Raw genomic sequence first — 26,276 nt, forward strand, 5'->3', positions numbered from 1 at the left:
TTGATTTTTTTGGATCTCACTCCCTCCGTGACTGTCTTGAGGTATGTACAGTCGCGCAGATTCATGCAAATCGACTGAATCCTTAATGAAGCCCCGTCCACTCCAGTAAACATAAAACCAGGAACAAACGGAGAACACGCCCAATCATTACCCCTTTACCGGTTGCTCTTGGCAACACGCTCGAGCTCGTCCTTCTTCTTGATGGCGTAAGAGTTGGAGCTTCCCTTGGCAGCGTTGATGAGCTCTTCAGCCAGGCACTCGGCAATGCTCTTGATGTTACGGAAAGAGGCCTCACGAGCACCGATGGTCAGGAGAGCGATGGCCTGGTTGACACGGCGGAGAGGAGAAACATCGACAGCCTGACGACGGACGGTACCAGCGGAACCGATACGAGTGCTGTCTTCACGAGGACCGCAGTTGACAATAGCGTCAACAGCGACCTGGAGGGGGTTCTGGTCGGTCATGATGTGGATCTGTGAAATTAAAGACGGAGTATCAGTAATTTGTCCCTGGCAGACATCGCCTGGCAGAGTTCCAGGTTCTCGCGGAAAATGCACGTACGATCTCGAAAGCGTGGGCAACGATGCGGACAGCCATGAGCTTCTTGCCGTTGTTGCGACCGTTCATCATGAGAGAGTTGGTCAGGCGCTCAATGATGGGGCACTGAGCCTTGCGGAAACGCTTAGCGGCATAACGACCGGCAGTGTGAGGGATGTAGACGGGGTTGCGGATCTGGATGTAGTCGCTGTATTTGTGAAGCCGAGTCAGCAAATTTGCGTCTGTCAACCCCAATGCTATCCAATGCTTCTATTCCCAGTCTTGTGTGCGCGGATATTTCCATTCTTGTACGAGTCGAATGTCTCCCATCGAAATTGGAACCCAACCCGGCCAAATAAAATTTCCTTTCGCAGCACGTCTGAGTCGCAGGGATTTTGGAATCAAACACCTACGTCAAAGAGATATCCCGGATCTCAACATCCTCGTAGCTCCACTTGTTGAACAGCTTGACGGTGCCCATCTCGGCAAGAGCGTCCTTAGGCAGAGCCTGGAAAGCCCCAGAGGGGTTTTCGACCTCGACTTCCCCGTGATCAGACATTGTGACGCCGTATGCACCTGTTGTCGAGGGAGGGATTCGTGAAGGTGACGGACGGTGTCGTTGGGTGAACCTTCAATGTCGTCGATAGCAGTCGGTCCGCTGAAAAGGTTCGCTCGCAACAAGGAAAATCGAGGTGCGCCTCGCTTAGCACTGTGGGTGGGTTAGGGCAGGGCCGGCGCCAATCATCCCGCCGAGATCATGTGATAACAGTTTTGTCGCTCCCGCCGATTTAATCCATATTAGGACTAGTCGAGTTTATTGCATTACTACTTACTACTAAGGTAAGCAAGAGCACTATCATGCAATGTCTCCTGGAGGCAATGGTCATTCGAAACCAGTATGTGGGGATTTTTGAGGCCCATTTATCTGCACTTCTTGGATGGTCATATTGCATTCATCGCCACTGAGCGAGTGATATGGTACTGGTAACTCTAACGCCCTCCAATTGGTGGTACAATCGTCGTCATGGAGGACTGGACTGTTGACCATCCCTTGCGGTTATCGGCCCTTGTATTCAACATTGAGTATCGACGTGGCGTAAAATATAGAGACAAATCACTGCAATTGGGATCCGTCATTCTGTCTCATCTTCGACGATATTGATGCGTCGTCCATTCAGACAGTATCCCGTAAGGTACGGAGTACATTCCTCGCTGTACCTTGCCTATGTAGTTTGTTCATTCGAGGAAGAAAACAGTCGGTGAAGATGATTAGTATACTGGTGAAGATCTGTCATCAGGATTGATAGAAGTTGAACTTCGACAACAAGTATACGCAGGCACGATACACCAATGGTTGGATCCATTCGTCTCTTACCTTATTATTCGTGATCTATACCCACTCACGCATCTCAATCTAAGCATTTCAAAGACGGGAACAATTCCCCTCCCATTTGTGGCGGTGCACGTGGGCAAGCCCGATCATTGGTTAGTGTGTTTTGTGCGCTTGGCCCTGGCACCCACGGCAGGTGACGTTGTGGCTAACCGAAGCGCGGAGAAGGAGAACAAGTTGATACAACCTGCCACAACTGGTCCTCCGTTCTGCTGCATCATCATCATCTTTGCAAGGACCCCCCTATAAGACCTGGTGAAAGAATTCCAGTCGGTTACGCCTTGGCCCCTCGTATTGGAATTTGACTGCTTCGTGAAGAAGGTATGAACGACATCCCGCATCTCCTCATATGCGCACCCGAATGAGAGACGTCGTAATCTATTCTTACCAAGCGCTTCTGTGAACATGGCGGAGGAGAATCCCGAGCTCCAGGCCGCTTTGCGGGAGCTCGATAGAGAACTCGAGGTGTGTAATCAATATCAGTTGTTTCCTCCATCATGGAAGTTGTTCCAGATCGACTGTATCACATCATAATCTGTGGCTAATGCGTTAATTGGTGATTAGGAGGGGGATATCACGGAGAAAGGGTAAGCGACACTCATCGGATGAAGCTATGATCGTCAATTACAATGAGACATGAGGCGATAGGAACTGCCATTGTCTGATCATTCACACCGAAGACTAACTCTCTGAAGTTACCAGAAACGGCGCACGCTACTCCTTTCGCAATTTCTCGGTCCAAACAAGCCGCTTGAGATCAACGCATCTTCAGAAAGTCCGTCGTCGCCAATAAGCAGCTCAAACATTGCTCCACCGGCCATACTTAGTGTTCGGCCCCCTACGGCGGATTCCGCGAGCCGAAATGCATCTTCGCAATCCTTTGCACAGAATAACATACCTGGTAACGGAAGCTTCGGATACGACCGGCGAGTGAGCATGGGCACACAAGGCTCTATCCAAGATGATAGTGCGTTTCAATACAATAGAGATAGTATGGCATTACAGCCCCCTGAGCGGATGCCCTCCTCTACTTCATACGATTCCCTTTTCCTTCCGAAGCCGCAAGCGCCTCCAATCGCGCAGGAGGACTCTCGAACCGCAACACTTTTGAGCCAGAACTATGCCTTTAACCCTGGAGCTTCCGAGCATGTGGATGAATCTGCCGGAGCTTACGACATGACACCCGGCGCGGTCACGCGACAATCTACGATGCTCGATTCCCAGCAAGCATACTTCTCTGACTTTGCGGGCCAGCAGCAGGGTGACTATAGAGACAGCTATGGAGGTGGATTCCATCGCTACTCTCAATCGGACACGTTTTCTCCAACGGCAAATATGGCGCCGCCGTTAATTCCTGCCTCCGAATTACCTCACGGGGCGACTATCAACCACCTGCTTCCCCTCGAGCCTCGCGATATACCTTTTGCGGTACACGACCCGCACGACAAGAACACTCTAATGTCCAATTTTGACAACATCCCTGCAGTACTTCGGCACCGCGCTAGAGTACATCCTAAGCAGCCCGCTTACTGGGTCCTAGACCAGAAAGGCAAGGAAATCGCTTCCATCACCTGGGAGAAACTTGCCAGTCGCGCGGAAAAAGTCGCTCAAGTCGTTCGCGACAAGAGTAATTTGTACCGTGGTGACCGCGTGGCTCTTATTTACCGTGATTCAGAGATCATCGAGTTTGCTGTTGCCCTTATGGGATGCTTCATTGCTGGAGTTGTTGCTGTACCCATCAATAATCTCGAAGACTACCAGAGTCTCAACCTGGTTCTCACCTCCACTCAAGCGCATCTTGCTTTAACAACTGAGAACAATCTCAAGAGTTTCCAGAGGGATATCACGATGCAGAAGCTGAACTGGCCCAGAGGGGTAGAATGGTGGAAGACCAATGAGTTCGGCAGCTACCACCCAAAGAGAAAAGATGATATTCCGGCCCTTGTGGTTCCCGACTTGGCTTACATCGAGTTCTCACGGGCTCCAACTGGGGACATGCGCGGTGTAGTCATGAGCCACCGGACAATCATGCATCAAATGGCTTGTCTTGGCGCTATAATCGCAACTGTTCCTGGCTCAGGTAAAAGTGTCCGGCCGCATGGAGAGACCTTAATCAGCTATCTCGATCCAAGACAAGGCATAGGGATGATTCTTGGCGTCCTTCTTACTGTGTATGGTGGCCATACGACCGTCTGGCTTGAGGATCGAGCCGTCGAGACTCCAGGCTTGTACGCTCATTTGGTCACTAAGTATAGGGCCACACTCATGGCTGCGGATTACCCTGGGCTTAAGATCACGGCGTACAACTACCAGCAAGATCCAATGGCCACGCGTCACTTCAAGAAAAACTCCGAGCCTAACTTTGAAAATGTGAAGCTTTGTCTTATTGATACGTTGACTGTCGACGCTGAGTTTCATGAAATTCTGGCTGACAGATGGCTGCGGCCCATGAGAAACCCCAGAGCTCGGGAAATTGTCGCCCCAATGCTATGTCTGCCGGAACATGGCGGTATGGTGATCAGTGTTCGGGACTGGTTGGGAGGAGAAGAGCGTTTAGGCTGCCCTCTGACTCATGAGATGGATCCGGCTGAGCGTTCAGAAGCCGCAGAAGCCAAAAAAGAGGAAAGAAGGTCCGAAAACAACAGTGGTTTCGGTAGCAGCCTTCTGGGTGGCGGTGCGCGTGCTTCTGCTCCTGCTCCAAAAGAGCAGAACAAGAACGAGCTGGGCGAAGTACTTCTCGATAAAGAGGCTTTGAAGAGCAATGAGGTTGTGGTTTTGGCCATGGGCGAGGACGCTCGGAAGTACGCAGCGACCATGCCAAATGCTGTGCGAGTCGGCTCTTTCGGCTACCCAATTCCTGATGCGACTCTTGCCGTTGTTGACCCGGAGACCAATTTGTTATGCACGCCCAATGTGATTGGTGAGATATGGGTTGACTCGCCATCTCTTTCTGGCGGTTTCTGGGCATTGCCCAAGCATACGGAAGCAATCTTCCACGCACGGCCTTATAAGTTCGAAGAGGGTAACCCCACCCCTGTGCTGGTGGAACCCGAGTTTCTACGGACTGGTCTCCTTGGCTGTGTGATTGAGGGAAAAATCTTCGTACTAGGTCTCTACGAAGACCGCCTCCGACAGAAGGTAGAATGGGTCGAGCATGGGCAGGAGATTGTTGAACATCGCTACTTCTTCGTCCAACACATGATTGTCAGTATTCTCAAGAACTTGCCCAAGATACATGACTGCACTGCCTTTGATGTGTTTGTCAATGATGAACATCTTCCGATTGTTGTTTTAGAGTCATATGCGGCATCGACCGCACCAACGACTTCGGGTGGTCCACCTCGGCAACTGGATTCCGTGCTCCTCGAATCTCTGGCGGAAAGATGTATGGAAGTCTTATATCAAGAGCACCACTTGCGAGTCTATTGTGTGCTTCTCACGGCGCCGAACACACTTCCCCGTGTGACTAAGAACGGACGCCGGGAAATCGGTAATATGCTCTGTCGCAAGGAATTCGACGCCGGAACTCTGCCCTGTGTGCATGTGAAGTTCGGTATTGAACGATCGGTCATGAACCTGCCGGTTGGCGTCGACCCTGTTGGGGGAATATGGTCTCCCTTGGCTTCGGCGACGCGGCAAGAGATGCTTGCCATGCAAGAAAAGCAGTACTCGGGAGTGGATTACCGCGATGTTGTGATGGATGATCGCACCTCCACGCCTTTGAACAACTTCGCAACGATCGTGGACCTTCTCCAATGGCGTGTCTCCCGCCAGGCAGAGGAGCTGGCTTACTGCTCAATCGACGGCCGTGGAAAAGAAGGCAAAGGCATCACCTGGAAGAAATTTGACTTGAAAGTCGCCGCTGTAGCGATGTACTTGAAAAACAAGGTCAAAGTTCGACCTGGAGATCATCTTATCCTGATGTACACGCACTCGGAGGATTATGTCTACGCCGTGCATGCCTGCTTCTGTCTTGGTGTCGTTGTCATTCCCATTGCTCCGATCGACCAGAACAGGCTAGCAGAAGACGCCCCTGCATTCCTCCATGTGATCAATGATTTCAAAGTCAAAGCAATCCTCGTCAATAGCGACGTTGACCACGTCATGAGACAAAAAATCGTTTCCCAGCATATCAAGCAGTCCGCGCAGGTCCTCAGGATTGGTGTGCCTGCTATCTACAATACCAGCAAACCATCGAAGCAGTCTCATGGTTGCCGAGATCTTGGCTTTACTGTCAAAGAAACTTGGTTACGAGCAGACCAGCCAGCTCTAGTTTGGACTTATTGGACACCGGATCAGAGGAGAATATCTGTACAAATTGGCCACGACACCATCTTGGGGATGTGTAAAGTTCAGAAGGAGACATGCCAGATGACTAGCTCGAGACCTGTCCTAGGCAGCGTTCGCAGCACATTAGGTCTTGGATTTCTTCATACGGTCTTAATGGGCATCTACGTTGGTAAGAGAACGCGCAAGTACGGCTGCAAAGACCTTCCATGTTAACCGGTTATTAGGAGCTCCTACCTATCTTGTATCGCCCGTTGATTTTGCGCAAAATCCCATGACATTGTTCGTCGCCCTGTCTCGTTATAAGATTAAGGATACATATGCCACTAGTCAGATGCTGGACTACGCTATGAGCGTCATGCCTGCGAAGGGTTTCCAACTTCAAGAAATGAAGAACTTGATGATTTCCGCAGAGGGTCGGCCACGAACTGACATCTGTAAGCTCCGCGGCTCTTCCCGCCCGTCCAAATTGTTCTCAATCTAATACTTTGACAGACCAAAAGGTGCGCCTTCATTTCGCATCCGCGAGTTTGGACCGCACCGCAATCAACATAGTATACTCGCACGTGCTCAACCCTATGGTCGTCACTCGATCATATATGTGCATCGAACCGATTGAACTGTGGCTTGACCTTCGTTCTCTCCGCCAAGGGCTTGTTTGTCCCGTCGATGCAGACACAGATCCGACGGCGCTGCTTGTCCAGGATTCAGGGATGGTTCCGGTAAACACACAAGTAGCTATTGTGAATCCGGAAACCTGTACCTTGTCACATGTCGGCGAATATGGCGAGATATGGATCCAATCAGACGCCTGCGCCAAGGCGTTCTATGGATCCAGGAATGAATTTGATGCTGAGCGATTCAACGGCCGGATCGTGGATGGAGACCCTAACGTTGCCTATGTGCGCACCGGTGACCTGGGTTTCCTTCACACCGTCACTCGGCCCATCGGTCCATCTGGTCAATCTGTCGAGATGCAGGTGCTCTTTGTCCTGGGCGGAATTGGCGAAACGTTCGAGGTCAATGGATTAAATCATTTCCCCATGGACATCGAGAACTCTGTGGAGAAGTGTCATCGCAACATTGTGCCTGGAGGATGGTAAGCGATCAAGCGTCTTCACCATACTATTGAACTGGTCTTGTGCTAACGCTCGCAATTTAGTTGTGTCTTCCAGGCTGGTGGTTTGATAGTGGTTGTCGTCGAGGTGACAAGGAAAGCATACTTGGCATCCCTTGTACCCGTGATCGTGGACGCCATCCTCGGTGAGCATCAAGTCATAGCTGACATAGTGGCGTTCGTGTCTCACGGAGACTTCCCTCGGTCTCGTTTGGGCGAGAAGCAGAGAGGAAAGGTGTTGGCATCATGGGTAACCCGCAAATTGCGCACGATCGCGCAATTCAGTATCCGTGATATGGAGGGATCAATGAGCCTCTTTGCAGAAGCTCCTCAGCATCGTTCTAGTAAAGGCTCGAAACCCGGTAGCGTCATGGGCAACAGCCTGCGTCGGTCCACTCTCGTACCGGACGCTGATTCAGCTACTGTTCCTCGTTCTCCAGCTCCGGTGCTTGTGGAGCAGCCGGAAGCATCAATGATGCCCCCTTACCATGACGTACATGAAGGAGCGGGAGGTGAAATGCCTGCGCCACCTCTTCCAGATGTGCAGTTGTCTCTTCCTCAGATAGGGGAACCTGTCCCACCAATGCGGTCTTCGAACAATGAAAGTCACTCGGCAGACATTGCTCACCCTGACCTTGGTTTCAATTTCGGCGATTTCGCCAATGCGACGAGCTCTGCTCCCATGGATGAACACACCGGTGCAGGAGCTGTCGGTGAAGCTCTACCCTACCGCGATGTCCGTGGACAAGGCTCCATTCCCACACAACAGCCGCCGAGAACCAGCAGCCTCCCAATTGGCACCGCCCCAGCATCCGGTCGACCCAACTCGTCGGACCGGATCTCAGAAGACAAAATGGGAGACTGGCCGCAGGAAGCTCTGATGTATCAATCGGCGCTTGGGGGTGATGACGCATACGGTCATAGTGCCGTTAATTGGACTCCGGGCGATGCTACGAGAAACCACCATGACTGAAAGCAGTAACGAATACTGAAATTGTCGTGAGGGTTTTTTCACGTCGATCAGTGAATATCTCTACTGCACAGCGGATTCCGTGATTAATCATTCCCCGACCTGTCACCTCTGTCATTCTGTTTTTATGCTGATCTATCGTCCTACATTTTGCATTGCCACCTGCCTTGCATGTTCTTGACTCTGACCATCACCTTTGCTGCTTTACAGTTTCTGATTTTCTGCATACGAAGAAGCATTCAATACTCTATATTTCTGCCTAACCCCACTGTCATGATGAACGATATATCATGTTTTGTACATACATACCCACCCATATGCGCGCCTTTATGTCAAAATATTGTTGCTCGCTTTGCCCGTGCACGGATTCTTGATAGATATAGACCACACTTGCCTCGCATTGCTTGTGTCTGTCTACGTTTGACATAAAATGCCGCATTGTATATAGTCCATATAGTCTTTTAGCCGAAGTACATCGCTTTTACATGTAATATGATAATAATGCTGCATGGAGAGTTGCTGTACATGCTGAATTACCAACACGAAGGCTGAGACTTGTAGTACCTGATATACAGAAGTGCATTCTTACAGTATCATAAAACTGGTTCACCAACACCAAAACCGAATCAGAGAGATTATGTTCAACCTATACAATTGAATTATACTTTAGATAGCCTTGCTTTTAGCCTCTAGTTTTTCCTTCGCTACTCGCCACCTTTTTGAAATGTGGGAACAATATATCGAGACGGGAAAAAAGCTTCGAAAATACGTAGAACACACAGGCGATTACTGGCTGTTCGCCTGGGCGGTCAGCGCGTCCAGATCAACTTTGGGCTTGGCACTGCCGTTGGTTGTGAGCTTCGCGGCTGTGATGGCCGCGGCGTTGGAGCTGCCGAGCTGCTCGAGGGCTTGCAGATCCTCGTCTGTGAGCGTGTTGGAGCGTTGAGGGCGGAATGGAGCCGGGGAGCCGGCACGGCTCGTCAGGAACTGTATGGGCAATCTATTAGAGATGATGAAACTCTTGAGGGGAGGAAAAGTGTGATAAGAAACGTACCGAGGACGCAGCGCTGAGGAGGGCGATCAAACTGGCTTGTACCACATCCTGGTGGATACCAACACCCCAGACTTGCTCTTTGCTGCCGGCCGCAATGCACTGGAGATATGTGGCGGCCTTCACATCTCTACCGAGGCCGATCGAGTGTTCCTTGTAGTCGATGACATCAAGGTCAATACCAAGAGTCGACAGAGCATTTGCCAGAGACGAGATAGCACCGGGGCCAACACCAGTGATAGCGTGTTGAATGTTGTCGATCTCGATGATACCGGTGAAGCGACGCTTGAGATTCTTGGTGTTGAGGGCCTTGCCCGGCTCCGGGGGCGCCGGTGACTGTGACCGGTCGGTTGTAATGTTGTAGTCAACCAAGTTGAAGCGGGGGTTCGACTTGAGGTGGTACGCTTCCTCGAAGAGCTCGACGATTTCCTTGGGCCGCAGCTCCCGGTTGACGGCTTCGGTCTTCTTCTGAACGACCTTGCTGAACTCGACCTGCAGAGCGCGCGGGAGATCCAGCTCCAGACTGCGCAGGATGACCCAGGCGGCACCACCCTTGCCGCTCTGGGAGTTGACACGGATGACAGCCTCGTAGTTCCGTCCAATGTCCTGAGGATCCAGAGGGAGGTATGGGATGACCCACTCGTCGTCTTCGGTGGCGTTGGCACTTTCGCGCAGCTTGAATCCCTTCTTAATAGCGTCTTGGTGACTGCCGCTGAACGCGCAGACAACCAGCTGACCACCGTAGGGCCATCTTTCATTCACAGGAATCTTGTTGCTCTCTTCCACCACCTTGATAACCGAGTTGATATCCGAGAAGTCAACTTGAGGGCTGACACCCTGTGTGTAAAGATTGAGGGCAAGAGTGACCAGATCGACATTACCAGTTCTCTCACCATTTCCGAAAAGGGTACCTTCGACACGCTGAGCACCAGCCATCTGAGCCAGCTCGGCGGCGGCAACAGCACAGCCACGGTCGTTGTGGGGATGGACAGAGACGACAAACTTCTCTCTCTCCGTCATGTTGCGGCAGAAATACTCGACCTGGTCTGCGAACACGTTTGGCGTTGCCATCTCCACTGTTGCTGGCAGATTGAATATTATGGGGCTTTCTTCGGTAGGGCCCCAAGCAGCCTTGACGGCCTCGCAAATCTGGACTGCGAACTCAGGCTCGGTATCGGAGAAGGTTTCGGGAGAGAACTCGAACTGCCACTGGGTACCAGCCATCTCTGGATCGTCCTTGGTTATCGAGCGGGCGTACTTGGTGCATCTTACGGCAATCTCAAGACTCTGTTCGCGGGTGGTTCCGAAAACTATTCGGCGGAAACACGGGCTGGTAGCCAGGTAGATGTGGAGGATAGCCTTCTTTGCGCCTTTGAGGGAATCGACAGTGCGACGGATGAGTTCTTCTCTGCAAGGTGACAGGACCTGGAGCCAGACATCGTCGGGAACGACGCCAGGTGTCTCTACCAGGCGTCGAGTGAAGTCGAAGTCCGTTTGCGATGCCGAGGGGAATGATACTTCGATTTCCTTGTAACCGATGTCGACGAGCATCTTGAAAAACCGGAACTTCTGGTCACCATCCTATATACATCTATACGTCAGAGGCGTCCAGAGAATTGAACGAGGTCCTCACCATCGGATCAGGCAGACTCTGGTTGCCATCTCTCAGATCAGTAGCCAGCCAGCGGGGCGGCTTGTCGATAACCTTATCGGGCCATTGGCGGTTAGGGAGATGCAGAGGCTTGAAGGGCTTGTATTTTTTTGAGGGATCTTTAAGCCTATCAAAATGAGTCAATAAAAGAAGCTTAAATACGAATCGTCATTTGAGGGGTTGGAGTAGAACAACAGAGATCCAGGGGCAGAAGACATACATAGGCATGATGGCGGTATCGTGCGGTGTCCGCAGTTGAGGTGGGGGAAGGTAGAGAAAGTCACTTGAGGATAGTGTCCAGAAAGAGGAAAGGGTGGACCAGACAATTAATTGATAAAATGTGCCCGAATGACACTGAACGAAAGATTTATGATCAGTGAACGAATTTAAGTAGAGAAAGAAATGTGGACGAGAGAGTTCGAGGAGGAGTGAGTCAGTATATCTCCATCATTCAATAATAATAGGTCATGACGCTCTCTCGCCGCTTTTCACATATTTTTTCGTCGATCCGCCGACAGCGGCCGCGGGGATTCCTAATTGGTGGCTCTTATTGGTCAAAGACTCGAGTGTGCCTCGCAAAGTGGATAATCGAGGTATATAAAATGTCCAGAGGCCACTGATATTGGCATATGAATTGTCGCAGATGTGTTCGGCAAGTGTTGAGAGCTCAGGGTTCTGAACTCCTGACGCGGATTGAATGTTTTGATTCTCTTCTAGCTATTCTGTCTTTCCTGTTGCTTGTCGGTGCAGTAAGCTGGACAGATGTTCTACTCAATGCGGGGGCCGACGATCGGAGACAATTACATGGGCCTCAGGCCAAGAGGCCATACTCCACCGTGGTTAACCGCAAGTAGCCGTCGACTGGAAGTGGAACGATTGGTTGAAACAGTCATGCCGTAAGATAGAGGTCTGGAATAGTCATCTTGCGAGAGGGTAGGTGTAGGTGAGAGGATATATAGGGCCGCTCTATGATGTACCAAAGGTCACTAAACCAAAGGTCTTGAAGAGATATTTGCAACCTACATTAGGTTCTAATGCAATTCTATACACAGTTGATGTAGCCCCCTCCTCATTTCTTCCCCTTCATCTTGATGTTATTCTTCTTGTCACTTTTGTTCTTGCTCCCCTTGTTCTTACCCTGCTTGGGAGCCTCTCGGTCAGCCTTGCCCTTCTTCCAACCGATATTCCCCTCGTGACGCTGGCGCGCATCGTCAAGCCGTTTCTTATCCTTGTTGCTCAGCTTTACTTTATCCTTCTTAGATGGTCCGTTGAGCTCGGTAGCACCCAATTTGCGCGCCGCACGCTTGTCACGCTCAGTCTCGAACCATGTGCGTTTCGGCCGCGACATAATCTCGGCTTCGTGCTTGATCATATTCTCCCCCTTGGTCACTTGCATTTCCGCCTGTGCCATCTGCTTCTCCAACTTCTCCTCCTGTAACACCTCTTCAATCTCATCTTCCAAGCCCTTGGCCTTAGCGGCCCATTCGTCCGCAACGGCTGGGTCAACGACGCGGCTGACAATCTTGGCCCCTTGTGCTTTGCCGGCCTTCACGGCCGACTTGACGATCTTGCGGTCCGGCTCAGCTGCAATGGTGCATGCGCGTCCGGAACGGCCAGCACGCGCTGTTCGACCAACACGATGCAGGTAGATCTCGTGGCTCTGAGGCGCTTCGTAGTTGATGACCGTTTCGACACCCTTGATGTCCAGACCACGGGACGCCAAATCAGTAGCAAGCAGGAAGGCTACTTTGCCTTCTCGGAAGTTCTCAACACTTTTGATTCGCTGTAGTGCTGATTAGTTCGGTTTCAGGTAATTATATTAGCTGATACTTGACATACCTGTTCTTGGCTCATGCTACCATGAAGCTCTGCCGCTTTGAGTCCCAATAGCCCAAAGACAATGCGAACCCGATGGGCCTCGCGCTTCTGCCGGAAGAAGACGATAACCCGTCCAGTGTAGATTTCGTTGCACAGGTAAAGGAGATATCCCAAGCGCTTGTCCTCCCTACCTGGCCGTAACCGGACGAACTCCTGGGTCAGATTCATGGATGTATTCTTCTTCGAGTCGACCATCAAGCGAACTGGACGGTTGAGACCAACCCGAATGAGCTTGTCCACGGAGTCTGTCATTGTAGCCGAAAAGAGCATTGTTTGCCGCGACTGGGGAATGGTTGTTAAGATTTCGTTGAGTTCGTCAGCGAAACCATCTTCCAACATTCGATCAGCTTCATCGAGAACCAAAATCTCCAGTGTGTCGACAGTAAAGCTGGGGGAATTCCGCATGTGGTCAATAAAACGACCAGGAGTAGCAATGATCACGTCGGGACGCTTTTTCAAGATATTCTCCTGCTCGCGAAGACTGAAACCACCGACAAGTTGACAAAAGGTAATATCAGTATGAGTAGCCAGTTTTGTAGCCACATTGTAACACTGAACCGCCAATTCGCGAGTGGGCATAAGGATAGCAACACGACTGGTGGGAACTTTTCGAGGGCGGAACAGCAGACGCTCGAGAATGGGAACAACGAACGCAGCAGTCTTTCCTGAGCCAGTAACAGCACTACCCACGATGTCTTTGCCAAGGAGAGCCACGGGAATCGTCTTTTGCTGGATGGGAGTCGGCGTGGTGAAATTGACAGATGCCAGACCACGGAGGATGGGTCGAGACAGATTGAAGTCCTGGAATGATCGATTAGAAGTCGAGGCGGCTGTGGACTTTTCTTCAGGCGCAAAAAAAGCCTTGCGCTTCTCTGCTTCCTCAGCGTCAACCTCGCTCTCCGCTTCAGATTCCTCGTCAGACGCTGCTTCGTCATCAGGATGGTGTACTGGAGTCGCAACTGAGTCGTTATCGGAAGCAGCAGCATCATCATCACTCTCCTCGTCCTCGCTGCCCTTTTCATCCGCATCGTCGCTGTCATTGGAGTCGTTCTCCACATCGTCGCCGCTCTCATCCGCACCATCGGCACCCATACCAAATCCGTCTGCAGCAAGCAATTCGTCGTCCTGAAAGTCCACAGACATACCGCCATCTGAGTCGGCATCTTCATCTTCACTCTCCTCCTCTCCTTCCTCCTCCCTCCTCTTTTTCTCCTTTTGCTGCTTCTTTTTCAGCTCGGCCTCTTTCTTCGCTTTCCTCCTGGAAATGATATCATCAATATCCACAGCTTTCTTATCCCCATTCTTGGGCGCATCCGCAGGGCCAGCTCCATTCCGCGCTTCCCACCCATCGAATCCCTCGATCACCCCGGTATTAGCATTGCCGCCAACGTCGAACTCGAACTCCGAGTCCAACGCCCCATCGTCCTCACCAGCATCCATAGCCTCAGCCTCGTCCTCTTCGCCGGATTGGTCGTCAGATACTGCGCCAGCAGCGCTCTCGCCCTTCTTGCTTTTCTTCAATTGCTTCTGCTTCTTGTTCTTGCCTTTCGGTGCCTCCGCCGCATCTCGCTTGCGTTTCTTCGAGCTGGAAAGAGTGTCTTCCTCAACACCGTTCTCGAGGACATCGTTCTCGTCGTCCGATAGTGTGAGCACGAAATCGTCATCTTTGGCGGCAGCCCGCTTTTTTGTCGTGGCATTGGGAGCCATTTTCCTAGAAGACCGGCCGTCGTTTGGCCGTCGAAATGCAAAGGGGAGAGCACTAGACTTTAGGGCTTCCCACAAAACCAAGTGATAACGATGTAGAGGAACTCAGACCACCCCTGTTATTCCTCCCAGGACTTCTGGTTCTATCTATTTTCTCTTGAGCGGAGAGAAAAGAAAAAGTTCAAATTGCGAAGGCGGTGAAAATCAAGCGCGGCAGAAAATACCCGCAAAGTTGTTCTGTAAGTCTAATTGGTTGGCTACTAAAGCCTGTTTTATCAACCTTGGCTTACTAAGGTCCGTATCAAACCTGCCTGCTCCATAGTACCTAGCTTACCACCTACATCCAAAGCATATCGGATCAATCCTTCCAAAGAGATGCTTTTTTACCCCTAATGATTATGATCACTGTGTATCAAGAGAGCAATGAAGCTGCGAGACGGGAAAAGCAACGAGAGGTTCATTACGGGATATGGAAATCTCCATTTCTTGACCTACCACCGTTCTCCTCAGTTGCTAGATTCCAAGCCCGACGAGACACAGAAAGGGAGATAAAGAAAGTCCTTAAGATGAGATGACGAAGAAGCAAGGACAGCTCAATATGCAGAACAAGGAGAAGACGCCCACACAACCTCCGGAAAGGTTATCCCCTTCAAGCATGAAATGCATCACCGTCGTCGTAACCAGCGTTGCGAGTAAGGTAGCTGACATCAAGGCTATAAGAGCGTTTTGGTAAGTCTAGGATTCATGTGATCAATACTAGGGTCCACTTACAATCGCTCGAACTTGACTCGAGCCCCCTTGAGCACGCCTTGCTGTTCAAAGTGGTAATCCCTTTCAAGCCAGTCGATGAGCCACTTGATCTGGGATCTCTCGGGAACCGAATAGCTGATGGTAAACACAAGGCGTTTGAGAGTTCGTGAACCGCCCGGGTAAAGGCCAGTCTTGTCATCGCAACCGGCATCGTAGAAGAACCCCCTTTTGGGAACGTAAGTAGCGTCACAAACTTCAATCAGTTTGTCCAAGAGACATTTTCCGATGCCTCGGCGTTTGTGGTCAGGTTTGATAAAAATTTCTAGCTCCGCTGTGTATCGACCTGTGGTCTGAAGCCCCAAGGAATCCCTAGCCAAAGCATATCCGAGGATTTTCTCCGGGGTGTCGTGGACGGATGGTCCGCGTCTGCGCTCTGCGGCCACAATAAATGGCAATTTCGCACGCCTGCTATCCTCAATTCGCTGACGCACATCTTGTTCGTCAAGTGTTCCTAAGCTTGAACTCAAGTTTGACTTTTGGCCGTACCAATTCAAGATCATGAGCAGTCCTGGTATGTCACTGTCTTCAACACCGCGAAGATAGACGTTTGCTCTAGGACTATTCGGATCCTTTGGAGAACAGACCTTCAGACCTTCTATGAAGGCATCTCGAGCTTGTTTCCTGCGTGTCCTCGCCTCCTCTTCTGCCGCTTTCATATGCAATGCAAGGTTGTGGCAGTAGCCTTCGGCCGTTTCATGATGATGGAGACGTGTTGCTTCACTCGTCATGTCCAAACGAGTTGGGACGTCTCCCAAGTCAAGAACGTACAAAGATTTGATCCCATCCATATGCGCGGTTCCGTCAAAAAAGGCTTGGTGGTGGATGTCAATGTTGGAGCTATCGCCTGTCTCCATCTCTAGCCAATGACGGAACCAATCACGAAAGCCTTCATAGGTAGAGCAAGCACGAGGACGCATCTCCCACCTATCCTCCCACTTAACCTTGGAGCAGTGCTCTGGTTTATGACTGTCGTCCTGATTGCCAGTCTGGCGCTCAGCATTCGATGGAGTTTTCTGAAGGCGTTCATGCTCCACACTTGGGTAGCGCGAAAGAAAGATCTGGCCGTCAACGATGGCCGGATACACGGACACGCTGTTATGATAAGATTCACGCTGAGCATCAAGTTTCGCAGCGTAAAACTTCTGGACGCGAGACCTGATTTCATCGACGAAGTATCTATCATTCACGTCCCCTTCGAACTTATCCTCTGGAATAGAGCTTGGGTTGGAAGAAGTTGCATTTGGATTGGCTGCAAGCCTACACCTTGCGATGATCTTGTAGACATCTGATTTTGAATCGGTTCCCGGCCCGTCCCTGCATTTTGCAAGGCTCTCTGGATTTGCTGTGTCGTCTTCATGGTCTTTGTAGCGATTCAGGTGGGCTTGCAAAACAATCTCTTCTTGAAGGCGCTTTAACTCGTCTAGGGCCTCTTGAGATGGAGCCTTGTTTGCAGCCTTTTGCACGCCGGGCGGACCTTTGATCTGGCAGCCAACATCGTCCGGGGGAGTGTGATTTTCCACCGCAGCAGGTCTGTTTGGTGTCCCATTGGCATTCTGCCTCGGTATCTGCTGTATTGTTCTTGGACGAGCCCTATACCGGGAATCGCTGTTCAGATGCGCGCTTCCGCCCCGAAGCTGTCTTTGATTGCGACCTTTGAAATTGGCCCCTCGATTCATGACGACTTCGTCGGATCCATTGCTGTCAGTCTTGTTTGGACGGTCTCCTACTTGATGTGACTGCTAGTTAGCTTCCTGAAGCTCGGTCTTTGGCCAAATTGAGCAAGAAGGAGCAAGTGTCACTCACCCATATTTGTATTTCCTTGTGAATGGAGTGATATCTGAGCTGTATCAGCGTTGATGACTTGACTCAGTTTTGATCTCTTCTGTGGGGTGTGAGGCTGGTGCGAGAGGTGCGTGGAAGCTGGTGCTCTGCTATGGAATTTCTTAGGTCGCCAGTCAAACGGCGCGCGTGTTCTGTAACTTCCTGAGGCCTCCTTATCTTTCTCTCTTCCACTTTGTCTTTGGTGCAGGGCTTCAGAACTTGGAATAGAAGGTCCCTGAATTCTCAAAATTAAGCAAGCAGGGGATTTTGAGGACTCGGCGTTATTCAGTCTCTCTGACTCATTCTGTGATGCTCCGAGGTTGCGTGTTGTAGAGTGAATAGTGATCTGCCCGTCCGTTGGATTTGGATTCGAATCACTAGGAGCCGGACGGTGGTTGTCAGGCTGAGTCTTAGAAGACTCTGTCAGTTTCGGTCTTCTCTTTCTGAAAGCTCGAGCTTTCGCGAATGTTGAGGGGAGATTGTCTGTGGCTTTTAACCCAGACTCAGGGGAGGCAGGATCTTGCTGGGAATGATTCTTCGACTTATTAGCCCTACGCCTGCTTGGGGCATTCGGCTGACCGTGATGAGCTTGCCTGTCCATGGTGGCTAGTCATCAAGGAATGGTGTAGATAACCTAGAAGAGAATGTTCCGGACCAGGAGATGTGAGCATCATGAGTCACCTTGCAGGGTGCATGGGGGGAAAATAGGTCTTAAGCGATAGTTAGGGTAAGTACGGTCTGAGGTGAATATGAAGTGAAAGGAAAACGGATGTTTCCTGCTGAGTTACTAGTGAGAGAAAACTGTAGTGAAAGAAACAGTCGTCTAAAGACGCTAACAGATTATGATGTGGCCTTATGATTAATAACATGGGTTTATAGCACTATCCGAGAGTCCTGGTATATTTGCTGGTCCTAAAAGTTATCATAGTCACTTCTTAGGTCTGTCTTGAGGTAGGATATGAGGAGGAGTATAGGGCTTCTCTGGGTAGCAGAAAGCCTAGAAAGAATCTGTACACTCACAAAAGCACAGCAAAAATGAGAGCAAGGTAATATCAATTTAGGAGTTAGCTACTAATGAGTATTGTCCCCATTAAATTAAACACTATAGAGAATTGTTGGATCGCTCTGGTGGACTAGCTCTACATTATGACTGAATCTCTATTTTTCGCCTGAATGTAGGGGTTTTATCTAACTACAACTAAGCCGATGCAACAGATTTGAGAGGACACATTTGACCAAAATGCTGTCAATATTGAGAAAAGCTCGCTTAAAGGACAAAGAGATGAGAATTCTGATGCTGTAAGTCTTTCAGCAACCAAGAAACGACCCATCTGGATGCTCACGATTGATGCTAGTGGTCTTGATAATGCTGGGAAGACAACGATTGTGAAGCAGATCATGAACGAAGATGTCACAACTGTCAGCCCTACACTGGGCTTCATTATCAAAACAATAGATTTTGAAGGGTAATTTCAACTCTAATGATCTCAATCATCTTGATAACTGACTCCGGACACAGATATCGATTGAACATATGTGAGAGAAGCCAGCAGTCAGAACTCCGCAAGGAACTTCGATTGACTTTTTGCCGCCAGGGGACGTCGGGGGACAGAAAACCCTTCGGTCATATTGGAAAAACTACTTTGAGAAGACCGACACACTTGTCTGGGTGGTAGATGCAACAGACCGTCTTCGAGTTGATGATTGCCGGGATGAACTCGCGGGCCTACTCCTCGAAGAGGTACGGTTGCCAATGTCCCCGCTCAGCTGCGAAATTTTCGTTGACGCGCATCGGTTTGGCTAACATCCTCCAGCGCCTGATGGGAGCAAGTCTCCTGATATTCTTGAACAAGACAGATGTAGAGGGATGTATGACGGAAGATGAAGTCCGTGAAGTAAGTTGTTGGCGCATCTTGATATACTTGTTGGGCTCTACGGACATCTACTAACAACTCTCCAGCGGCTTCGCCTGGATTCAATAAAGACCCATAAATGGACTATATTGCCCTGCAGTGCCATGACAGGCAAGAATCTCCATGAAGGCTTACAATGGGTAGTGCAGGATGCAAAAGACAGACTTTTCCTCTACTGACCCTGTCTCTACCCGCTTCTGCCGAGTACGCTTGAGCGTCTGGGATTTTTCAACTCCAATACGGATTTACGTTGATGCTTCTTGAGTCAGATCAACACTCGAGAATTCATTGATATCACTAACGCTAAGATGAAATGAGTCTGTCGTTTTTCGATCCAGCAAACATAGTCTCCGCAACCAACCATTTAGTCGTTTCTTAATGTTTGAAGAAATCCATGTCCTCATTCTGTTATTTTCTCTCTCACGTCCCGTATTATTTGATCTCAACCGATTATCACCTATCTACAAGCAAAGAAAAGGGTAAATAAACCTCCTCAAATAAGTGCGATCGCCTTCTCAGGCTGTTCCCTCTCCACAATCAGGCTGCAAGTAAGGCCTGAAGGAGGGCCCGATAAGCGATAATAGTCCAAGAACACAAATCTCGATGGTTGATTGTGTTGTTTTAAAGATGCTAGCAATCATCAAGCTAACCGTCGCACAGAGTTGTCAGTAAAGTCAAGTTAAACACTTTGTGGCTTCACAAGGGATGACACTATTTGAGTCAACATTCCATATGATGCGTATGGCCTCAAACGTTGAGCCGACCGTCCAAAACCTCCATAAGTTGACGATACTTGACTATGACGACATTCGTTCTGTTTCTTGAAGACTAGACTGCTAAGTCTAAACTGACAACTATCTAGCGTCTACTCTCCAAATATTCGAGACATCAAGAGCTGGTTTCGCAACAATTTTCTGGGTCGCGGGGCGGCAGAAAAGGCCCACCACATGGCCACTCTTGGTAAACAGTAAACATCACAGTAAACATCAAAACAAGCTGCTTGCAAACAAGAAGAATAAGCCATTTGTGTCCCTTCAGTGGCCATTTTGCTGCTACACAGGGGATCAGATACCTCTTTAGAGTTCTGAATGATGAGTATGGAGTACTAGTCTACTATTTACAACACTGCTGTATGACTCCAATATCTTGCCAATCTTCCAAAAAGGGAGACATGGATTGGGCGTTGGTGTGGATGGATAGTCAGGTAGACGACAGAGACGAGCGTGTCGGGCGCATTTTCAGCAAGGACGCGGTGGGGCAGTGTGCTCACAGTTTTTGTGCGTCCTGCTGAGCGAGTGAGGCCAGCTGAAAATAATATTAATATCGATCCAAATATGACACTAGTAAAGTGACTTAAAAAAGCGTGACGTCCCACAACCTGGGATAACTTGAGACGCGCCGTGTGAGACACTGGGAAGTACCACTCCCTTACTCGTACACTATCTATCTGCTATCTATCTGCCTAGGCAGTTCGATAAACATTGATTTTATCCCCTTCCCCTCCATCGTCCATTGCGATCATTACGTTTGCGCTTTTTCTTGTCAGTACCCCACACCAACCCGGTTCAGTCTACTGGGTGATCCCGGCTGATTGTACTCGTTATTATTGCTTTTTCATTCTGATAATCTCATTTGTCACCTTTCCCTTTCCTTTTACTTGTGCATTCTCATACCTAGGGTGCCATGACAGTTACTACCGATGCGGACAGTTCAGAGGATGTCAATGACTTCCTCCAGCGGATTCGGGAGCTAGGCGAGAAACGCGATAAGGAGGACGAGGAACGGACCAAGAAGTTGGAGGAGGAAATCATGCAGAGTCGCAAGGAGAGGCAGGCTCGAAGAGCTGGTATTTGGCGTCCCTAGTCTTCTCAGCCATTCCAATCATCTATTGCTTTTGCTGTCTCGTTTCGTGGGCTGCCCGAGCTCTCGCATAATTAAAATAATCAAAGGCTGATCTTGTTCGTCTTCTTTTCCGACCCTGTGTAGAACGAGCGCGGTCGATTTCGCCAACAAAGGACTCCCCAATATTGGATTCCGCTCGGTTGAGCATTTCTTCCCTCAGCCAGCGTGGGATCGACCCTCCAGAACAACTCTCGCCCACACCTCGGACACCCGAACATGCCACAGGCGCCAGATCCGACCCCTTTCGAGACGACACGTCAATTGGTACGAATGGTGATCTGGAAGGGTCAAAACTAGACGGGAGGGAGATGGAATCCTCACCGAGAGCAACTACTACTTCACCTCTTGCGCGCAGTAGAGCAGGGACCCTGTCCTGGCAACAACGACCGTCGTCTCGGGATATGAGCGGCAACAGACCGTTTTTCCCTCCCTCTCCTACGCGCTCCCCGACCCGTCTCAATCGCCTGAGTGGCTTGTCTAATTTCTCGAACGATGATCACAAAAATACTCGCGGTCCGCTGACGCTTTCGCCTTCCTCCAAGGATGTTACCGCCGGTCAGACAACAAGACCGGAGGAAACTCCCGACTCAATCACTAGAGGGATTGCCAAGGAAAAGCCGGACGCCGAAAAGACTGGCCAGGGCTCAATCCACACAAACGACGAAGGCACTGAAACAAATCCAGAAGTTCCCCCTGGGGATGAGAAGCAGAGCCCACAACCAGAAGTCGGAGAAGAAAGATCGCGTTCCCCATCCAGGGCAAGCTCGACTTTCGGGGATAGTAGTTTGGGACATCGATACTCGAGCATATCTTCTGTCTCGACGGCAACTGGACTCGGATCTCCCGTACCCCTTTCAAGCGTCCAAAAACTCGAGCCAGAACAGGTCGCGACACCTCCCTCCCCGAGGCGCCTTTCCCCCGAGCGTTCACGTTCAACGTCGCCGACAAAAGGTCTTGGAGGCTTTGTGCAGAGCGCCATGATGAAGCGATCGGATAGTGTCTCGAAGAGATGGAGTGCACAGTTACCGTCAGGGGTCAGCCGAGGCAATTCGTTTGCCAGCAACCGCAATAGCATTGCTGGCCCAGCGTATGGCGACGCGCATGCTCCTGCATCTCCGTCGAGGCTTGGCCGCGAGGACACGTTCATTGCGTCGAAGAGACCAAGTTCCAGCCACAGCGAGGCAACGATTGTCCACAATGCGAAGGAGAGCGAAAGGCCGGCAACGCCGCCGATGGTGAACAAGGTGGAGACAGACGAAGCTACCGCCAGACCTACGCTTCACATCAGAGCTCTCAGCGCATTGAGCGGAAATGGGCACGACTCCGACTCGAATTCGTTGCCGTCCGCGAGCCCCGTTGTCTCGAGGACCATGGATCCCAGGCGCTGGAGTCCCACAAAGTCGACATGGCTGGAGAGCGCTCTTAATCGACCTGACTCACCAAAGCACAAGAGGCAGCACTCACAGCATACATCATGGGCGAAAGATCGGCAGTCAAGGGCAAGCGTGGATCTGGGCCGCGTGAACAGCTTCAAGGAAGTCACTACGGTCGGGCTCATGCGTTCAGCTGCACCCGGTAGTCACTATAAGACCCCAAGTGTTTCTGGGATCCCGGATCTACCAAGTAATCTGGACATCAACAAATCTAAGGAATCCAGGGACCAGCCATTGTCCCACTCTGAAGACAGCGAACCCAACCGTGCAGAGACACCCAAGGTTGAAACTACACCCGATCATGAGACTACCCAGAAGGTGGACGATACTCGCGAATCCGTGGATGCGAAGCCCGAAGCTTCGCCTACAAAGCAAGAAGGTGGACCGGAAGGCAAGACCGAGGATGCTCCAACACGCAAACGTGCACCTTCCCTCCTAGTACCCGTCAATAAGACTGAGATCTGTCCACCTCTCTCATCTCCTCGAGACCCTTTATTGAACAGACCAAAGCCACAATCCCCTGTGATAGATTTCCGTGCGAACTTGCGAAAGCGAGAAATTACCAAAGATGAAGCACCGAAACAGGAACCGGAGTTCAAGAATGTGTTTGGCAAATTAAAGAAAGCCGAGTCTTCGACTTACGTCGCCCCAGATGAGCTCAGAAATAATATCCTGAAGGGCAAAGCAGCGCTGAATGCGACAGGCGGCCCGAAGAAGACCCCGAAGGTTGACGATCTGAAGGAAAGTATCTTGAAGCAGAAAGAGGCAATGAAAGCGAGCGGAGGCTCACTGAGGCGTAACACGGCCGGAGAAATCGATGCTCCTACGAAAATGATTCCAGAAGCGATTGCCAAACGGAATAACCTATCTAAATCTAGCAGCAGCAGTAGGAGCACCCATTCGGGTGGTGCCTTGACTTCGCCGTCCTCTGAGGACTACCCAACACCGAACGGTCTCACGAATGACCAGAAGTCACCTTCTTCCCCGCGTAAGGACGAACAGGCGCAGGAGGCACAGTACTCGCAGACTGCAGCAGAGGTTTCAGCGCCCAACGAGCCGAAAGACCAGCTTGAACATTTGGCATCTTCTGAGGCTGGAAATGGGGAGACCAATGGCGACGATTTCGAGAATCAGTTGATCACAGACTCAGCGGTCACCGCAGAGAACACGTCTGAGATAAGGGACAAGCAGATTGAAGAGGCCATCAAACCGGTGCGTGCTCTGCCGTCGGGGACTGTTGCGGAGGCTGCAGAAGCGCCTGCTGCTACTGAAGGTCTTGCTACTAAAGGTCAACTCGCAGGCCGAATAAACCCTGCCTTGGCGGGTCTCTTGTCTCGCGGCCCTCCTATTATCAGTGGGAACTCAAACAAACACTTCTCGACAGACTCAGTACGGGAAGGCAGCTCCGAATTCTCTGACAGTCAGGCTACTGCACCTCTTACCCATATGACGAAGAACCGTGCGAGGGGGCCAAAAAGGCGCCTACCCAAGCTTGCAGTCACGGAATTGACGACGCCGCTGGTCAACGATGCCGCGACCGTTCCAGAGAACGATACCTCTTCATCTGATATTCATGGAACGGAATTGGCGCCATCATCCAGCCAAGATATTGCGAAGACTTCTGTCGGTTGGCCGCTTCCGGACGCTGAAACGACTAGCCCCATGGTCTCTGAGCCGACCCTGCCTCCACTGACTTATTCAGCCTCTGAAAAACCAGTGGAATTCAAGCGAACCATACCGCATCTTATAGAGCGTAGACTCGAGCAAAAGCTCGCACACCGGGACTCTAAGTCTTCGATGGATATGAACCCTTCGCCTCCCCCCAAGGGCGATCTGGAAGACATCGAAAATCTTGGAGACTCCCCCTCGAGAAGACCGACTCTACCGCCAAAGCCAAGTATGCCGCCCTCGTCACCCGCTCCAGTGCAAATACGGAGTTCTCCACATCAGTATTCGTCACCGTCTTCTTCTCCTCTCAGAACAAGCTTTAGAGAGAACCGACTGCAGTCTCCTCGAGCAACTCCGCAGAAATCCCCGAAGAGCTTTACATCTGGTGGTTCGATCGAAAACTCTCGAGATAAAGCATTGCCTTCTCCTCCTGTTCCTTCTAAATGGAGCAAAATCTCTGCCGACCAACAGTCCTTATCGACGAGATCATCAGTGTCTTTGGTACCCCAGGCCGAAGAATCCCTTGAAGTCATTTCGGGCTTTTTCAAGACTTTGCCAAACTCTAAGGATCGCGTGAACATTGACACGCAATTGATGCTTACTAGCAAGACCGACGATCTCAGAATTAGGACTCTGAAGAGGCAACTTTGGGAAATTACTGGTGATGGGAAGAGGCAGGACCTTCCTGTTAACCAGGAATACATTCTTTATGAAGGAAGTATGTACCTGTGCGTACATGTGTTTGAGTCGGAAGGAGTTGCACGCTCTGAAACCCACCTTTGGTGCGGTGATGATGTGAGTGATGCGGCCATGGACGATGCGCAGCCATTCTCCCGCAAAGTCGCCAGGGAAAACGGCTGCAAACTAGAGGTTATCAAGCAAGGCAAAGAGACTTCCAGATTCATACAAGCCCTTGGTGGGATCCTCATCACACGCCGTGGGGCTAATTCCCGCTCCAGCTCTTCTGCCATCTTTATGCTTTGCGGACGAAAACATCTCGGTCAAATGGTGTTTGACGAGGTCAACTTCTTAAAAAGCAATCTTTGCTCAGGCTTCTCTTATGTAATTTCTGCCATGTTTGGCAAATTATACCTGTGGAAGGGCAAAGGAAGTACTGCTGAAGAGATTGGCGCCGCCCGCCTCATTGGCATGGATCTCGGCCTGACGGGCGAATTCGAAGAAGTGGCCGAAGGAGAGGAACCTGAAAGCTTTTTCGAGGTCTTCTCGCACCACCGAGAGGCCGAAGAATCCATGCACTCAGATTACTGGCGGCTGAAACCGAACCATGACCATTATCGCCTGAGATTGTTCCGAGTAGACCACGAGCTGGGTCAGCGAACGGGCGGTTTTTGGCTTCGACGAGTGTCGGGGTCAGCTTCCCCTGTGATTAGACCAAATGACACCGTTCAGGAAATTGTGCCATTCTGCCAGAAGGACATCATGGCCAAAGGAATCTACATTCTGGACACCTTCTTCGAGATTTATGTGTAAGTGAATGCGATGGGCCTCCAATGAACAATTGCTGATTTGCGCATAGTATTGTTGGTGAACAAGCATCTCAACGACCTGCCGAATTCGCATCAGCAGTCGTGTTTGCACACGAGTATGGCATTCTGGCTGCTTCCCTTCAGGATCGACCATTCATTCCCAACAGTCTTGTCTCCATCGGAGGTATTCCCGAGTCGGCTCGCAGCGCATTTCGCAAATGGGACAAACCGTCCGGACAAATGCGTCCGCGAGTGTTTCCTCTAAACGCGGCAATTGAGTCTATTCGCTCTTGAAGTCAATTTTCGGGTGATGTTGATATATTTTTTTGCCCCTTTTCTGGTTCATAATTGTTTCAATTTGTGGTGGGATTGTGCATAGTCTGGTCTGTACAGATAAGGAGCTTGGCTGATCCACGGAGCCCGGGATGGAGCATGTACTACTTGATATTTGCCTGTATTTCTCGGTTGCATATAGAGAGGTATTCTTCATACAGGGTCCTTGGGCTTGACTGTATAAAATTCAGGCGGCTGTGCTGGGATTCATAGACGGCCAGGGAAAGTTCTCGGTGTAGTGTGTACCAATCTACGCGATATAGTTCAACATTTAAGGGTGGTCGAACGCAAGATGTATCTTGATAACTTAAAATAACAAAGATC

At 50.5% G+C, this 26,276-nt stretch overlaps 7 protein-coding genes across 7 annotated transcripts, besides 1 other annotated feature; 3 read left to right on the forward strand and 4 right to left on the reverse strand.

The window, feature by feature from the left end:
• Positions 1–155: 155 nt before the first annotated feature.
• Positions 156–1,096, reverse strand: NFIA_010390 (40S ribosomal protein uS7; the record flags this gene model as incomplete). Its single annotated transcript, XM_001264254.1, has 3 exons — positions 156–473; positions 562–745; positions 951–1,096. 3 exons carry the CDS (start codon positions 1,094–1,096, stop codon positions 156–158), a joined length of 648 nt encoding a protein of 215 aa, XP_001264255.1.
• Positions 1,097–2,332: 1,236 nt separating this feature from the next.
• On the forward strand, positions 2,333–8,304 carry NFIA_010400 (putative AMP binding domain protein; the record flags this gene model as incomplete). The annotated part of the gene is made up of 6 exons (XM_001264255.1): positions 2,333–2,392; positions 2,492–2,514; positions 2,623–6,386; positions 6,442–6,651; positions 6,710–7,313; positions 7,377–8,304. The coding sequence occupies 6 exons, from the start codon at positions 2,333–2,335 to the stop codon at positions 8,302–8,304; spliced, it is 5,589 nt and encodes a 1,862-aa protein (XP_001264256.1).
• Positions 8,305–9,087: 783 nt separating this feature from the next.
• NFIA_010410 (2-isopropylmalate synthase) lies at positions 9,088–11,231 on the reverse strand (the record flags this gene model as incomplete). The annotated part of the gene is made up of 4 exons (XM_001264256.1): positions 9,088–9,288; positions 9,356–10,933; positions 10,986–11,130; positions 11,224–11,231. 4 exons carry the CDS (start codon positions 11,229–11,231, stop codon positions 9,088–9,090), a joined length of 1,932 nt encoding a protein of 643 aa, XP_001264257.1.
• An 841-nt stretch (positions 11,232–12,072) lies between these two features.
• Positions 12,073–14,588, reverse strand: drs1 (putative ATP-dependent RNA helicase DRS1; the record flags this gene model as incomplete). The annotated part of the gene is made up of 2 exons (XM_001264257.1): positions 12,073–12,786; positions 12,843–14,588. 2 exons carry the CDS (start codon positions 14,586–14,588, stop codon positions 12,073–12,075), a joined length of 2,460 nt encoding a protein of 819 aa, XP_001264258.1.
• A 646-nt stretch (positions 14,589–15,234) lies between these two features.
• NFIA_010430 (GNAT family N-acetyltransferase) lies at positions 15,235–17,817 on the reverse strand (the record flags this gene model as incomplete). Its single annotated transcript, XM_001264258.1, has 3 exons — positions 15,235–15,298; positions 15,357–17,061; positions 17,199–17,817. The coding sequence occupies 3 exons, from the start codon at positions 17,815–17,817 to the stop codon at positions 15,235–15,237; spliced, it is 2,388 nt and encodes a 795-aa protein (XP_001264259.1).
• A 639-nt stretch (positions 17,818–18,456) lies between these two features.
• NFIA_010440 (ADP-ribosylation factor family protein) lies at positions 18,457–19,165 on the forward strand (the record flags this gene model as incomplete). The annotated part of the gene is made up of 4 exons (XM_001264259.1): positions 18,457–18,515; positions 18,572–18,682; positions 18,774–18,957; positions 19,031–19,165. The coding sequence occupies 4 exons, from the start codon at positions 18,457–18,459 to the stop codon at positions 19,163–19,165; spliced, it is 489 nt and encodes a 162-aa protein (XP_001264260.1).
• A 928-nt stretch (positions 19,166–20,093) lies between these two features.
• Positions 20,094–20,117: a microsatellite.
• A 695-nt stretch (positions 20,118–20,812) lies between these two features.
• Positions 20,813–25,913, forward strand: NFIA_010450 (putative gelsolin repeat protein; the record flags this gene model as incomplete). Its single annotated transcript, XM_001264260.1, has 3 exons — positions 20,813–20,975; positions 21,116–25,619; positions 25,670–25,913. The coding sequence occupies 3 exons, from the start codon at positions 20,813–20,815 to the stop codon at positions 25,911–25,913; spliced, it is 4,911 nt and encodes a 1,636-aa protein (XP_001264261.1).
• Positions 25,914–26,276: the final 363 nt, after the last annotated feature.

This window comes from Aspergillus fischeri, genomic scaffold, assembly GCF_000149645.3.
Source record: "Aspergillus fischeri NRRL 181 1099437636249 genomic scaffold, whole genome shotgun sequence".
NCBI lineage: Eukaryota > Fungi > Ascomycota > Eurotiomycetes > Eurotiales > Aspergillaceae > Aspergillus > Aspergillus fischeri.